This window comes from Ranitomeya variabilis, chromosome 3 (genome assembly GCF_051348905.1).
Source record: "Ranitomeya variabilis isolate aRanVar5 chromosome 3, aRanVar5.hap1, whole genome shotgun sequence".
NCBI lineage: Eukaryota > Metazoa > Chordata > Amphibia > Anura > Dendrobatidae > Ranitomeya > Ranitomeya variabilis.
This window is the reverse complement of record NC_135234.1, coordinates 48,361,817-48,377,016: the sequence shown is the minus strand read 5'-3', so window position 1 is coordinate 48,377,016 and position 15,200 is coordinate 48,361,817. Positions and strand designations below refer to the sequence as shown.

General features: G+C 39.2%; 1 protein-coding gene across 1 annotated transcript in view; it reads right to left on the bottom strand.

Moving 5' to 3' along the window:
- TMPRSS15 (transmembrane serine protease 15) overlaps positions 1-15,200 on the bottom strand; it is a 399,115-nt gene that overhangs the window by 254,986 nt on the left and 128,929 nt on the right. The window contains exon 8 of the mRNA XM_077294014.1: positions 6,228-6,337. Coding sequence (XP_077150129.1) covers positions 6,228-6,337 — 110 coding nt within the window. The remainder of the gene's footprint in view (positions 1-6,227; positions 6,338-15,200) is intronic.

Genomic DNA, 15,200 nt, shown 5'->3' with positions numbered 1-15,200 from the left:
GTTTATTTCTGTTAATGTTGATGACAAGTCATTGTCTAAGTAAATTGGAATAATTAACAAAAAAACCCTGCAAAGGCTTCCTAATCATTTAAAAAGGTCCCTTATTCTGTTTCAGTAGGCTCAACAATCATTGGGGAAGACTGCTGACTTGTCCAGAAGACAGTCATTGACTCACTCCACAAGGAGGGTAAGCCACAAAATGTCATTACTAAAGAAGCTGGCTGTTCACAGAGTGCTGTATCCAAACATATTAATGGAGAGTTGAGTAGAAGGAAAACGTGTGGTAGAAAAAGTACACAAGAACCCGGGATAACCACAGCCTTGAAAGGATTGATAAGAAAAGGCCATTCAAAAATTTTGGAGAGATTCACAAGTAGTGGACTGCTGCTGGAGTCACTGCTTCAAGAGACACCACACACAGACGTATCCAGGACATGGGCTACAAGTGTCTCATTCCTTGTGTCAAGCCACTGATGACCAATAGACAATGCCAGAAGCGTCTTACCTGGGCTAAGGAGAAAAGCAACTGGACTGTTGCTCAGTTGTCCAAGGTATTGTTTTCAGATGAAAGTAAATTTTGCATTTCATTTGGAAATCAAGGTCCCAGAGTCTGGAGGAAGAGTGGAGAGGCCACAATCCAGTCTGCTTGAGGTTTAATGTGAAGTCTCCACAATCAGTGACTGTTTGGGGATTTATGTCTGCTGGTGCAGGTCTATTGTGTTTTATCAAGACTAAAGTCAGCACAGCTGTCTACCTGTAAATTTTAGAGCACTTCATGACTCCCTCTGCTAACCAGCTTTTTGGAGATGGAAATTTCATTCTCCAACAGGACTTGGCACCTGTCCACTCTGCCAAAATTACCAATACCTGGTTTAAAAACAACAGTATCACTGTGCTTGATTGGCCAGAAATCTTGCCTGACCTTAATCCCATAGAGTATCTATGGGATATTGTCACGATTAAGATAAGAGACACCAGACCCAACAATGCAGATGAGCTGAAGGCTGCTATCAAAGCAACATGGTCTTCCATAACACCTCATCAGTGCCACAGGCTGATCGTCTTCATGCCACGCTGCATTGATGCTGTAATTGAAGCAAAAGGAGCCTCAACCAAGTATTGAGTGCACTTACTGAACATGCATTTCAGTAGGCCAACATTTTGGATTTTAAAATAATTCTTCAACCTGGTTTCACAAAGTATTCTAATTTACTGAGATAATGACCTTTGGGTTGTCATTGGCTGTAAGTAGTGATGAGCGAGTATACTCGTTACTCGAGATTTCCCGAGCATGCTCGGGTGATCTCCGAGTAGTTCAGCGTGCTCGAAGATTTAGTATATGTCGACGCAGCTGCATGATTTGTGGCTGCTAGATAGCTTGAATACATGTGGGGATTGGCTGTTAGGGAATCCCCACATATAATCAAGCTGTCTAGCAGCTGCAAATCATGCAGTTGCATTGACATAAAGTAAGTCTCCGAGCACGCCGAAATACTTGGGGATCACCAGAGCAAATCTCGAGTAACGAGTATACTCGCTTATCACTAGCTGTAAGCCATAATCATCAACATAAACAGAAATAAACACTTGAAATAAATCACTCTGTGGGTAGTGACTCACTATACATGAGCTTCACTTCTTGTATTGAAGAACTGAAATAAATTAATTTTTTGATGATATTCTAATTTTGTGAGAAGCATCTGTAAATGGTCAATAGCCATGATTAAAGGGATTATCAGAGAATGTGGCTCAATTCTGCAGCCACTCTCTGTGACTGCAGACATGTGAATCCTCACAGTACGCACAATGCACACTGTCAGAATTGTCCAGTGGGTGGTCATGTGACCGCATGTATGCGATTTGCATTAATCTTGCCACATTCTGTCTAGACGTCTCCAGCATGGCTCAATTCACTTGTACTGAGTGATGCCATGCACATTTAGTCAAAACCACCCCTTCCCTGTAGGAGAACCTTAATAGCATACACACTGTGAGCTATGAGGATTCAAAAGACTGCCATAACAAAGTGTTACTGCAGACTTGTACCCCAAGCCTGGACAACCCCATTATATTACAGATAATCTGTCTATAAAAAAATACCATCCACAAGATTCTTGTAGTAATGTTGATTAATGGGTTCTATTACTCTTGGTAAATTGTATGTCCAACTCAACAAGGTGCTTAGGATTGCTGGTTTTAAACTGACTCCTTTTGGTGACCGTTTGGTCAAGATTCCAACTTTTTTCGACATATTTGTTACATTGCGATGTTTCTCAATTTATTATGTGCTGCTGATAGTACCAAAGTTGGAAGATGTGAGTACTTTGGTAAGTATGAAGTCTGGCCCACAGTTTTCTTGGCTTCTTTTTGCACACGTTCTTGCAATGAATGATAGAGTTCAGTGATAAGGGTGGCAGTTAGTGCTGATATACTGAATGCTGCAAGTATCCTTTAATACAATATGCGAGACTGTTTTTTGGCTGAGAAACGTCTTTATGACAAGTTTCTGTAACTTCTGTTTCATACCTAAAATTACTTTTATTCTTGGCTCCCTAGATGATTTATGCATGAATGCCAGCCAGATATCGCAATGCTCTGTATTGACATGTACTGTATACACTATATGTGTCTATATGTGGCCACCAAGTTCTTGTGATGTGGATTATGTATTTAATTTGCTGCATAAGAAATTGGATATTTTTGTAGCACCCATATTGAGTTGACCACAATATTTTCCTTAAATCAATCCCATCCTTCGATCAATCATATCCTTCATTTAATCAAACCCATCCTTCGAAACTTGCAGTGCTAACTTTAGAAGAGTATTTCACAATTACCCAGGGGATCATTGATTCTTATTATAATGGTTGGTTTCTTTACCACTGTGATTCCATATTATCAGTCAGTCAGATTTCCTGACATAATCAGCCAATTATAATACTGTAAGTGAAACAAACCCGACGATCTGCTAAGTGTTGTTCATGACCGTAATTAGTCTTTAGTGGCCACAATCGATTCATTGTCTTAAAATTATTTCCAGCAATGACAACCCATGTATATATGTATTTTTTAGTATATACAGTTTATATATCTATATATAGTATATATATATATATATATATATATATATATATATATATATATATATATACTAGACTGTGGCCCGATTCTAATGCATCGGGGATTCTAGAATATGCATGTCCCCGTAGTATATGGACAATGATGATTCCAGAATTCGCGGCAGACTGTGCCCGTCGCTGATTGGTCGAGGCAACCTTTATGACATCATCATGAATGAAAAAGAGAAAATGCGGCAGCATTCACCAGGTGACGGGTGGTTCAATCCTTTATTGAAGACAAGAAATTCATAACATCGAGTTCACGGCTCAGGGGAGTGCGGACAAAAGGGAGGTGAGCAGGGATTGACAACAGCCGTTTCGCGCTATTCCAGCGCTTCTACAGGTCTCAATGGAATAGCGTGAAACGGCTGTTGTCGATCCCTGCTCACCTCCCTTTTGTCCGCACTCCCCCGAGCCGTGAACACGATGTTATGGATTTCTTGTCTTCAATGAAGGATTGAACCACCCGTCACCAGGTGAGTGCTGCCGCATTTTCTCTTTTTCATTCATGCCGAATTGTCTTTTTTCATGCGAGTGCCTCCAGTGACTGAAGTTTCACTTCACTAAAAATACACCCACAATTGGCTGGATGTCATCTGCTCTAAGTTTAGAGGTTGTGCAGCGCTATTTTTTTCTGTTTTTTGATACTTTATGACATCATCATCGCCATGGCAACCATTATGACATCTACGTCAATACTGTGCCAGTCGCTGATTGGTCGAGGCGAATTCGTGGCAGACTGTGCCGGTCGCTGATTGGTCGAGGCAACCTTTATGACATCATCATCGCCATGGCAACCATTATGACATCTACGTCTATACTGTGCCCGTCGCCTGGCGGCCTCGACCAATCAGAGACGTGGGATTTCCATTATGACATCATCGTCGCCATGCTGTGCCCGTCGCTGATTGGTCGAGGCCTGGCGGCCTCGACCAATCAGATACGTGGGATTTCCAGGACAGACAGACAGACAGAAAAACCCTTAGACAATTATATATATACTAGATTGTGGCCTGATTCTAACGCATCGGGTATTCTAGAATATGCATGTCACCGTAGTATATGGACAATGATGATTCCAGAATTCGCGGCAGACTGTGCCCGTCGCTGATTGGTCGAGGCAACCTTTATGACATCATCGTCGCCATGGCAACCATTATGACATCTACGTCGATACTGTGCCCGTCGCCTGGCGGCCTCGACCAATCAGAGATGCGGGATTTCCAGGACAGACAGACAGACAGAAAAACCCTTAGACAGTTATATATATATATATATATATATATATATATATATATATATATATTGTAGGGAATCACACTCTCAGATATGCAATAGGTAGTATTCGCACAGGCAATGCAGTTTGAACCAAACATACACATTTTTTTGTTTTCATAAAACTTCAAGGGATTCAAAACCAAAAGAGCACCTTCTGGGTGCAAAAGTGTAATAACAAATAAACAGTTCACTCATCACATATGTCAGTGTGGACTCACTGGAACAGACTACAGTCCTTTCTCCTGGGGCAAACTTTATAATCAGAAGAGGTACGGTCCTACCAGTCTCAGTATCACCTACAGCCTGAGCTCCAGCAACTCTCAGCACAAACTAAAGTGTTCATCTCGATGCACACTTCACCCTGAACAAGCTATTGTTTACACACGTTACTCTTCAGGTGGAACACACAGACAGCTTTCCTAACTGACCTGTGCAGTTTCCATTCTGAGAGAGAGACCCTGGTTTGACTTTCCCAGCTACATCTCACATTTTGGCTGGTCATTCACCAGCTTCAACTCACGAAGCTTGGCTCAACATCCAGCAGGATGACACAAAGTAAACCCATTTCCTGGTTCTTAGTCAAAGCTGGCCAAGTGCATCTAATTAAGATGTGCTATGCTAGAATTTTACTCAGTATTACCTGATTTCACTGCAAAAAGAAAAAAATATATGTATATATACAAACACATACAATCTATCCTATCTATCTTTCTATCTATCTATTAATCAATCTATCTATTATATATATATATATATATATATATATATATATATATATATATATATATATATATAATCTTTATATCTATCTATCTATCTATATGGTTCAAAATCGGAACAGCATCTCACATTACCAAACTGTAGTGCAGCATCTTCCCAACCACTGTTGAAATGGTCTTTGGTAATAGATGAAAAAAAGAAAGACAGCACAAAAAAAATTGAAAAAAAAGGGCTTTAATGCCTGAACGGCGTGGTGACGTTTCGGATATCTTTATCCTTTTTCAAGCTTGAAAAAGGATAAAGATATCCGAAACGTCGCCACGCCGTTCAGGCATTAAAGCCCTTTTTTTTTTCAATTTTTTTTGTGCTGTCTTTCTTTTTTTCATCTATCTATCTATCTATCTATCTATCTATCTATCTATCTATCTATCTATCTATCTATTATGTTTTCTATCTATCTATAATCTATCTCTTATCTATCTACAAATATATATATATACAGTGGGTACAGAAAGTATTTAGACCCTTTTAAATTTTTCACTCTTTGTTTCATTGCAGCAATTTGAAAAAAGTTATTTTTTTTTCTCATTAATGTACCCCATCTTGACTGAAAAAAACAGAAATGTAGAAATGTTTGCAAATTTCATAAAAAAGAAAAACTGAAATATGTGTTTCGTACTTTCTGGACATTTTATGGGAGGCGGAGCGATCTATATATAATAATTCAGAAAAATGAGGAAAAGACTAGCAATAATGTCATCAACAATAAGCCAATGTGCATTTCATATTACAGAGGGAAGTAGGTACAAACTAATAATTCAAATAAGAACAATGCGGGACATGCTCACATGAGCTGACAATCTATTATGATGGTTTACTAATAAAGGATTTCCACTTTAATGGCTGTCTTGGGCCAAATGTGAAATTTTCTTTGAATACAGTTCTGTAAGATTTGTACTTTTCCTCTTCTATAAACTTTCAATGTTACTTGGTATCTGCATAAAACAGTGCAATGAAACTTTGTGAAGGAAAACTATTAACATAATGCTATTTCAGACATGAAGCATTTTGTCTGACATTTAATTTGAAAGTGAAAACCGCAGAACTTACCTCTTAAAATTCGGTCAGGTCCAATACCTTCATAAATATTTACGACGTCTATGTAATTGTTAGTCTCAAAAGATGTGAAATTAAGTTTAATGTTAAAGCCATTCCGAACGCTGGAAATGAAAACAAAGACTTCTATCAACAAAAGGGAAAGATATTGAACATAATGTGAAATATGACTGTACTATGTGAAAGTTTTAGAAAAGACTTGATTTTTAGTTGGCTGCAATAATATACTAAGCGTGACAGAAGACCAAAAGTATAACATACTCATAATAATAATAATTATATATATATATATATATATATATATATATATATATATATATATATATATATATAAAGCTTATTTAGAGGAATAGAGGGGGGAAGGAGATGGAGCTGCAGGTTCTCTATGTATGTATATAAAGGGAACATGTCATATTTTTTTTGTTGCCTGAACCACAGGCAGCATGAGTATGACTGGATCCTGCATGACAAACATGTATATTTCCCTCTGAAATGCTGTAGAGTTTGATAAAAAGAAGCCCATGGTAGAAAGAGTGGCCTAGGACAAGATGACTACTCCTCCACCATACACAAACATAGGGAGAAGTCACTTAGTCTAGTGAACCCGGAATGCACGTGCCTTTTCTGATGTAAGTTCATCCATGGATGTACAAAATCTCTGTTAATCTGCTTTTATTTTATTTTCTATCTTTCAGATACTTACAGTGGGGAAAAAAAGTATTTGGTCAGCCACGAATTGTGCAAGTTCTCCCACTTAAAAAGATGAGAGAGGCCTGTAATTGACATCATAGGTAGACCACAACTATGAGTCAAAATGAGAAAACAAATCCAGAAAATCACCTTGTCTGTTTTGGCAAGATTTATTTTGCAAATTATGGTGGAAAATAAATATTTGGTCACCTAAAAACATGCAAGATTTCTGGCTCTCACAGACCTGTAACTTCTTTTTTAAGAGGCTCCTCTGTCCTCCACTCATTACCTGTAGTAATGGCACCTGTTAGAACTTGTTATCAGTATAAAAGACACCTGTCCACCACATCAAACATGATATAGAATATATTGCAGCGCAACTGGGAAGGTGCACTAGTAGTTTCCCAAGCGCAAGGTATTGTAACATAAAACTTGGAGCTCAACTTAGTTTTGAAATCCAGTGATATTTTTAATGCAGTCTGTCACAGTAACATGAGACGTTTCGGTCCCTCATGGACCTTCGTCAGTCTGTTTACAAATAGGACAAAACATAGGTGACAAAATGAAAAGTACAATGATGGCAGAATACGTAAAATTATAGTCATCTTGATAAAATTAATCAAATGCGATGAAAAACAAAAATAACATAGAGTAAGAAAAATACCCTTAATAAAGTACATAGAGTGAGGATAAAAGGGTAGTAGGGATGGATTAAGGTACCTTCCAGACTGCTGTAGTGGGAGAACTTGCACAATTGGTGGCTGACTTAATACTTTTTTCCCCACTGTATTTACTAAATTAATTAAACACATTAAAGTGAATCTGTATGTAGAATGTTGCTATGTAATCTGAAAACAGCATGATGTAGAGGCAGAGACCCTGAATCCAGTGACGTGTCACTTACTAGGTTGTATTTTGTTGTTTCAATAAAGTCAGTGTTTTATCAGCAGGAGATTATTACTAGAGGACTATGTGTCTCGTGTCTTCTAGTCCAACCATGCCTCCAAAACTGATTAGCATCTTTCTGTCAACATGCGGGTGGGATTGCATACAGTTCAGCCTTCCGAACTCTGCTAGATCTGCAGCAGAGAAAACTGTAATTATATCACAACTGCTGCACCCAGTAAACTAAGTGAGGCATCACTGGCTGGAATCATGGACTCTGTCCCTATATCATGCTTCTCCCAGATTACTTAGTAGAAACCTGCAGACAGACGTCTCTTAAAATTATGTTAGAAAACTAAAAGAAGTTTAATGACAGCTCAGATTTTTTGCTATTTATTAGGTCTTTGAGGTCAATGATGTGGTGGGGCTGACATATCAAATCAAGCTGCTCACGTATGATCTCCTACCTATATAACTTGATTAAATACTGGAAGTGTCATTATAATCTTGTCCTCAGGGGTTGTCAATTAAGTCACATAGGTTGGGAACAAGCCATGGTCAGCTTGACTTGATATAACGGCCACTCCACCTACTTGACTGCATAAACCTAATTAGCATATCATTCAAGCTGGTGATTTACTTTATTTTTAGGAAAACAACAGTTCGACTGGGGCTACTGATGGAACCGCTGTAAATTATGGAAAGTAAACAATAAGGTAGTGTTAAAATATAAGGGCTACGGGGCACATGCAGGAATTTAAAAGAATAGTGTACACGTGCCTTGGTGCCCACAACTACAACAACATAGCAGAACTTATAGGGACATTGACAACATATTTTATAAATGACATTATCATAATTTCAGGGTATATGCATATGTTGTCTTATTCACTTAGATCCCACCAGGCAAAATCGCATTGGCCCACAATGACATTGCTGTTCACTTGCTTCATTTTATTTCACACCTTTTAAATGGTTCAAAGTTCAGAAACTCTACAAACCTCCACTTTATCTACTTTTATACTGTTGATAGAGGATTATGCAGACTTTTATCTTGTGTTTGCATTATTTTTATGCTCATAGAAACTTTCTGCTTTTAACAATCTTTTTGCATGAACATTCACCTGAAAATAATCTCATTGTTGAAAAACCCTGAATGTTCTGCTGTTGATTGCGAGGAAAATTAAAGAAGCACTCCCTTCAAAGTTTTATCTTCTTAATCTATTTCATTCATCATATTATATAGCACTGTGTACTTACAATTGCTCACTTTGCCTTTGTACCCAACTAATTATTCTCTTTTCTCTGCTCTGTGTAGAAAGAAAAAGTTTATTTTCCCTGCATGAGTCAGCCACTTCTTCAATTTCTGACCCAGCTGCTTCCTCCTCCCCTCACCAGTGACTTTTGCAGTAGCTCATGAGTCATGCAGGGAAAAATGACCTCCTGTGTCTACATAGAGCTTAGAAGGATTCAGCTAGTCTGTTTTTAATCATGTGATATCATAGACCTAATAGAAAAAGAGAATAACTGGGTAGAAATGGAAAATGAGCAATTTTCTGTTTTTAATCATGTGAGGTCATAGACCTAATAAAAAAGAGAATAATTAACTGGGTAGAAATGAAAAATGAGCACTTGTCTGTTTTTAATCATGTGATGTCATAGACCTAGTAGGAAAGATAATAATTAACTGGGTAGAAATGGAAAATGAGCAGTTTTCAGTCATGTGATGACATAGACTTAATAGAAAAGAGAATACCGTATATACTCGAGTATAAGCCGACCCGAGTATAAGCCGACCCCCCTAATTTTGCCACAAAAAACTGGGAAAACTTATTGACTCAAGTATAAGCCTAGGGTGGAAAATGCAGCAGCTACCGGTGAATTTCAAAAATAAAAATAGATGCTCCATACCGTTCATTATTGCCCCATAGATGCTCCATATAAAGCTGTGCCATATATAATGCTCCATACCATTGATTATTGCCCCATATATTATCCATATATAGCTGTGCCATATAGAATGCTCTGCACCGTTCATTATGGCCCCATAGATGCTCCATATAAAGCTGTGCCCCATATACAATGCTTTGCAACGTTCATTATGGCCCCATAGATGCTCCATATAAAGCTGTGCCACATATAATGCTCTGCACCGTTCATTATGGCCCCATAGATGCTCCATATAAAGCTGTGCCCCATATACAATGCTCTGCACTGTTCATTATGGCCCTATAGATGCTCCATATAAAGCTGTGCCATATATGCTCTGCACCATTCAGTTTGGCCCCATAGATGCTCATTATAAAGCTGTGCCCTATATGCTCTGCACCGTTCAGTTTGGCCCCATAGATGCTCATTATAAATCTGTTTCCTATATGCTCTGCACTGTTCAGTTTGGCCCCATAGATGCTCCTTATATAGCTGTGCCCTATATGCTCTGCACCATTCATTATGGCCCCATAGATGCTCCATATAAAGCTGTGCCACATATAATGCTCTGCACCGTTCATTATGGCCCCATAGATGCTCCATATAAAGCTGTGCCCCATATACAATGCTCTGCACTGTTCATTATGGCCCTATAGATGCTCCATATAAAGCTGTGCCATATATGCTCTGCACCATTCAGTTTGGCCCCATAGATGCTCATTATAAAGCTGCCCCATATGGAATGCTCTGCACCGTTCAGTTTGGCCCCATAGATGCTCCACATAAATCTGTGCCATATATAACGCTGCTGCTGCTGCAATAAAAAAAACAAAAAAGATACTCACCTCTCTTGCTTGCAGCTCCCCAGCGTCCGGTCCCGGCGTCTCTCCGCACTGACTGATCGCGCCCTCTGACCTGAACAGTCAGAGCGGAGAGATGCTGGGAAGACAGAGCGGCGCCCGGCGTGTGGATCGTGGACAGGTAAATATGCGATACTTACCTGCTCCCGGCGTCCCGCTCCTTCCCCCGGACAGCTGGTCTCCGGGTGCCGCAGCCTCTTCCTCTATCAGCGGTCACCGGCACCGCTGATTAGAGAAATGAATATTAATTTCTCTAATGAGTGGTCCCACGTGACCGCTGTACAGGGGAAGAGCTGCGGCACCCGAAGACAGTGTGACGGGCAGGGGGAGCGTCAGGATCGCCGGGACTAGGTAAGTATGCCTCAGCGCTCTCTCCCCCTCACCCGCCGACCCTGCCACAGACCGTGACTCGAGTATAAGCCGAGAGGGGCACTTTCAGCCCAAAAATTTGGGCTGAAAATCTCGGCTTATACTCGAGTATATACGGTAATTAACTGGGTAGAATTAGAAAATGAGCAGTTTTCTGGTTTAAATCATGTGATGTCAAAGACCTAAGAGAAAAGAGAATAATTAACTGGGTAGAACTGGAAAATTGGCAATTGTAAGTACACAATGCTAGATAACATGACTGCAATAAATTAAGAGGAGAACAATTTTGATGGGAGGAGGAGAGGTGCTTCTTGAACAGCAAGTGCTGAATTTTTCTGCGGTGCCACAAGAGAAGATTTCAAGCATCACACAATGCCCTTTGAGATTAAACTTGAACTTTGTGATATACAGACTTCCTCTATCCACTTTGACTCATAAATAAGGGTCCGGTATGAAGACACCCCTCTTAACTTTGATTTTCCTAATAGAGATTTGAAAATGTAATTATTATTCTATTCCAATTTTCTTTATATTTAGGAACGTGTGTCTAAAGATTGATGTAACCTGCTAAAATTTGTTCAGATAAAAGTTTTAACAATAAAAGAAATATCACGGCAAATGATGAAATAGATGAATCAGACGGAATATTTTTTTTTCTTCTGCTAAAAAATTCTTTAAATCAATTTCATGCATTGCGATTACGTGGACTGAATCATTAAACCGCAAGATACTTTACAAACTTTGATGAATCAGTCCCATAGAAGAAAACTGTATGACTCTGTATCGTTTCTCACTTGAAAGAAAATTCACTCTTGGATGAATGTGCCTTGTTCTACAAGCTGTTCGCATGAGCCCGCCTTGTACTCAGAGCAGTTCAGCATTTAGCAAACCCCGTCAATAATTCATTGCAATACAAAATCACATGTCAAAACAAATAAAATTAAAACACTGATTCAGTCTAGTTATATTTCTAGAACAAAACCGTGCCCTGCATAACATTTCTTACGTACAATGATTGTTATTTAAAGGGACTATCCATAACACTTGCTATTTCCCATTGTTACTATTAATTAGAATCTAGGTATAAAATACTTGTATGCAACGATTGCTAAGAAGGAGCCTCAATATGTCAACTGGCAACACAGTTTGTAACTGACATTACCAGCAGTGTCACTAATTATTCCAATGAAAGGTTGGCGATGCTTATAAAAGGCTTAATCTTCTAAAAAAAAAATGCTGTGCTTAAAGGAAACTCATGAGAAGCTTTACTACCACTGAACCATGAAAATGATTATTTAGCCCGCTAAAAGATAAGCCAGTCAAAATATTTATGACCCTAAAGCACTGTTTTAGCAGCCAGAATTCACATTTTGAAGTGGTGCCTGGAAATGCATTGGGGCAAGATGATGCACTTACAGCTTCTCAGTTGTTCCCCTACCTAGCAGCAGACTCATTGATTAACAGGTCATTTATCTACTCTGGTACACAGCCAGTGACTTGTCAACCAGCAAGGGGAGAGTGCTGCTTGATAGGAAACAGTGTAAGGTGGGAGTCACACATGTGAGTTCAATGTGAGAAACTCACGCGATTCTCTCCCATCAAGTCCCGGCACTCGAGATCGGAACGTTCAGCTGCATAGAAAGACATGCAGGCGCAAACTCTGGTCCCGAGTGCCGGCGGCAGAGTCGGGACTTGATACCTGAGTTTCTCGCATTGAACTCCCAAGTGTGACCCCGGCTTAACCCTGCTGTTTTGTTCGCATTTACTATACACTTGTAGTGTTCCGGGTCACCATGACCCGGCTTATTAAACCTTGATTTTAGACACTCTAAGGGTATGTGCACACGTCCGGATTTCTTGCAGAAATTTCCTGAAGAAAACCGGAAATTTTCTGCAAGAAATCCGCATTTTTTTTTTTGCGTTTTTTTTCCGTTTTTTTCGCGGTTTTTTTAGCATTCTGCAAGCGTAATTAGCTTGCAGAATGCTAAAGTTTTCCAAGCGATCTGTAGCATCGCTTGGAAAACTGACTGACAGGTTGGTCACACTTGTCAAACATAGCGTTTGACAAGTGTGACCAACTTTTTACTATAGATGCTGCTTTTGCAGCATCTATAGTAAAAGATAGAATGTTTAAAAATAATAAAAAAAATTAAAAAAAATGCTTATACTCACCTGCAGACAGCTGATCTCCTCACCGGCGTCCGTTCCGTATAGCTGGTGTGTGCGCGCAGGACCTTCCATGACGTCGCGGTCACGTGAGCGGTCACATGACCGGTCTCGACCAATCACAAGACGGCAACGTCATCGGCAGGTCCTTCACCGCACACCAGCTACAGGAACCGAAGCGACAGCGTGCAGTGGAGAGGCGGGAAGACATCGAAGGTGAGTATATGACTATTTTTTATTTTAATTCTTTTTTTTTGACCAATTATATGGTGCCCAGTCCGTGGAGGAGAGTCTCCTCTCCTCCACCCTGGGTACCAACCGCACATAATCTGCTTACTTCCCGCATGGTGTGCACAGCCCCGTGCGGGAAGTAAGCAGATCAATGGACTCCCAGGTGTGCGGAATCCCCTGCAATTCCGCATTTTAATGAACATGTTGCTTTTTTTTCCGCGATGCGATTTTTTCACGGAAAAAAAGGCTACATTTGCACAAAAAATGCGGAATACACTGAAAATAATGGGAGGCATATGTAAGCGTTTTTTTCGCGTTTTTATCACGTTTTTATAGCGAAAAAATGCGAAAAAAACGCGAAAAATACTGAACGTGTGCACATGGCCTCACTCCATTTTTTTTTATACTTTTTGCTTACTAGACTGTTTGTGAACATGTTTGGTAGTAAAAAAAAAGAAAAATGAACTAGAAATCTTTTTTTTTTGTTTTTACTCTGAAAAAACAGATCAATGAGCAAAACGAAAATAGAAAACTACACATATTTTGTAAAAAAACAAAACAAAACATGTGTACTGATAAGAGCAGAGAAGATAAGAACCCTTCTGAAAATAAGCAGATAAGCCAAGAAGACAGACTTACTTAGCAAAAAAAAATTATTTGCAAGACTTTACAGCTCAGCTTTACAAAAAAAAATGTCTTAGACAGCGCGTTCTGAGCAGTCCGCTCTGCGCATAATATACACGTGTAGTGCACACCTAGTGATCTCTCCGGATGCACTCTACATTTTAGAATAGACTGCGCACCAAAAATAATCAATATAAAGCCATTTTTATGGTGCGCAGATCTCAATGCATACCCCCGGTAGAGCGCATGTACGACCCCATTGAAATAATTTAGGAAATAAATCAATTGATATACAATAGTAGATGCAATAAATAGACCCAACTGAGGTTATAACTCCTTTATTTCACTGAAAATATGGCCTCACAGCTGTAAAAAACGATGTCAGGTCACTATGACCCGAACACAACAAGTGTAACTTTTTGCGTGTAGCAAAAAGTAAACTAAAAAAAAAATAAAATAAAAAATACTCATAGGTAGGTCCCCCCAAATGAGGAAAAGTCAAGGAGTCTCAAGTTTTATAGACTTACAGAAAAAAATCTACAGGGCCGCAAAAGTCTGTTCGGGTCACTATGACCCGAACAGAACATTAGGGTTGGGTTCTCTCACACTTGTGTATATATCGGAGCAGTGCAATCTGATAAAAATTTTGCACTTGGACCAATGTTATTCAATGAGGTGCTGCAGATTTGTATATTTTTTTCTCAGCTGTATTTGGCATGAGAAAAAAATTGCAGCATGCTGCAATTTCAGAGTATGAGAAAAAAAAATTCCATACCGTGTGGACCATCTGTATGGCGTCTGAATTTTATGAATACATTACAATTCTTTAGCTAAGGAAACTGTAAATGGTCCTGCAAAATATTAATAGATTTTACTGTGAGAAACAGATTGCATACGGAACTCACACGGATGACCAATGAGAAAAAATTGTCCGACTCTCCTGGATAAGATTGGGACAGATTTTTTATATGAAAGTGTGAGTGAAAGCTAAAACTGAGAAGCTCAAAGAGCATCATCACACTCCAATGCACTTCCAGACACAACTTCAAAATGTCATTTCTCACTGCTGGTGGAGCACCTTGGGGTCATAAATGTATCAAATAGCTTATTTTTGTAAGAGGCTACACAGTCAAATAAATGATTTGGGTGGTGGAGAGCCTAAAATTTCTAACATGTTTCCTTTAACTTCTTTCTGACATTGGGCGTAGTAGTA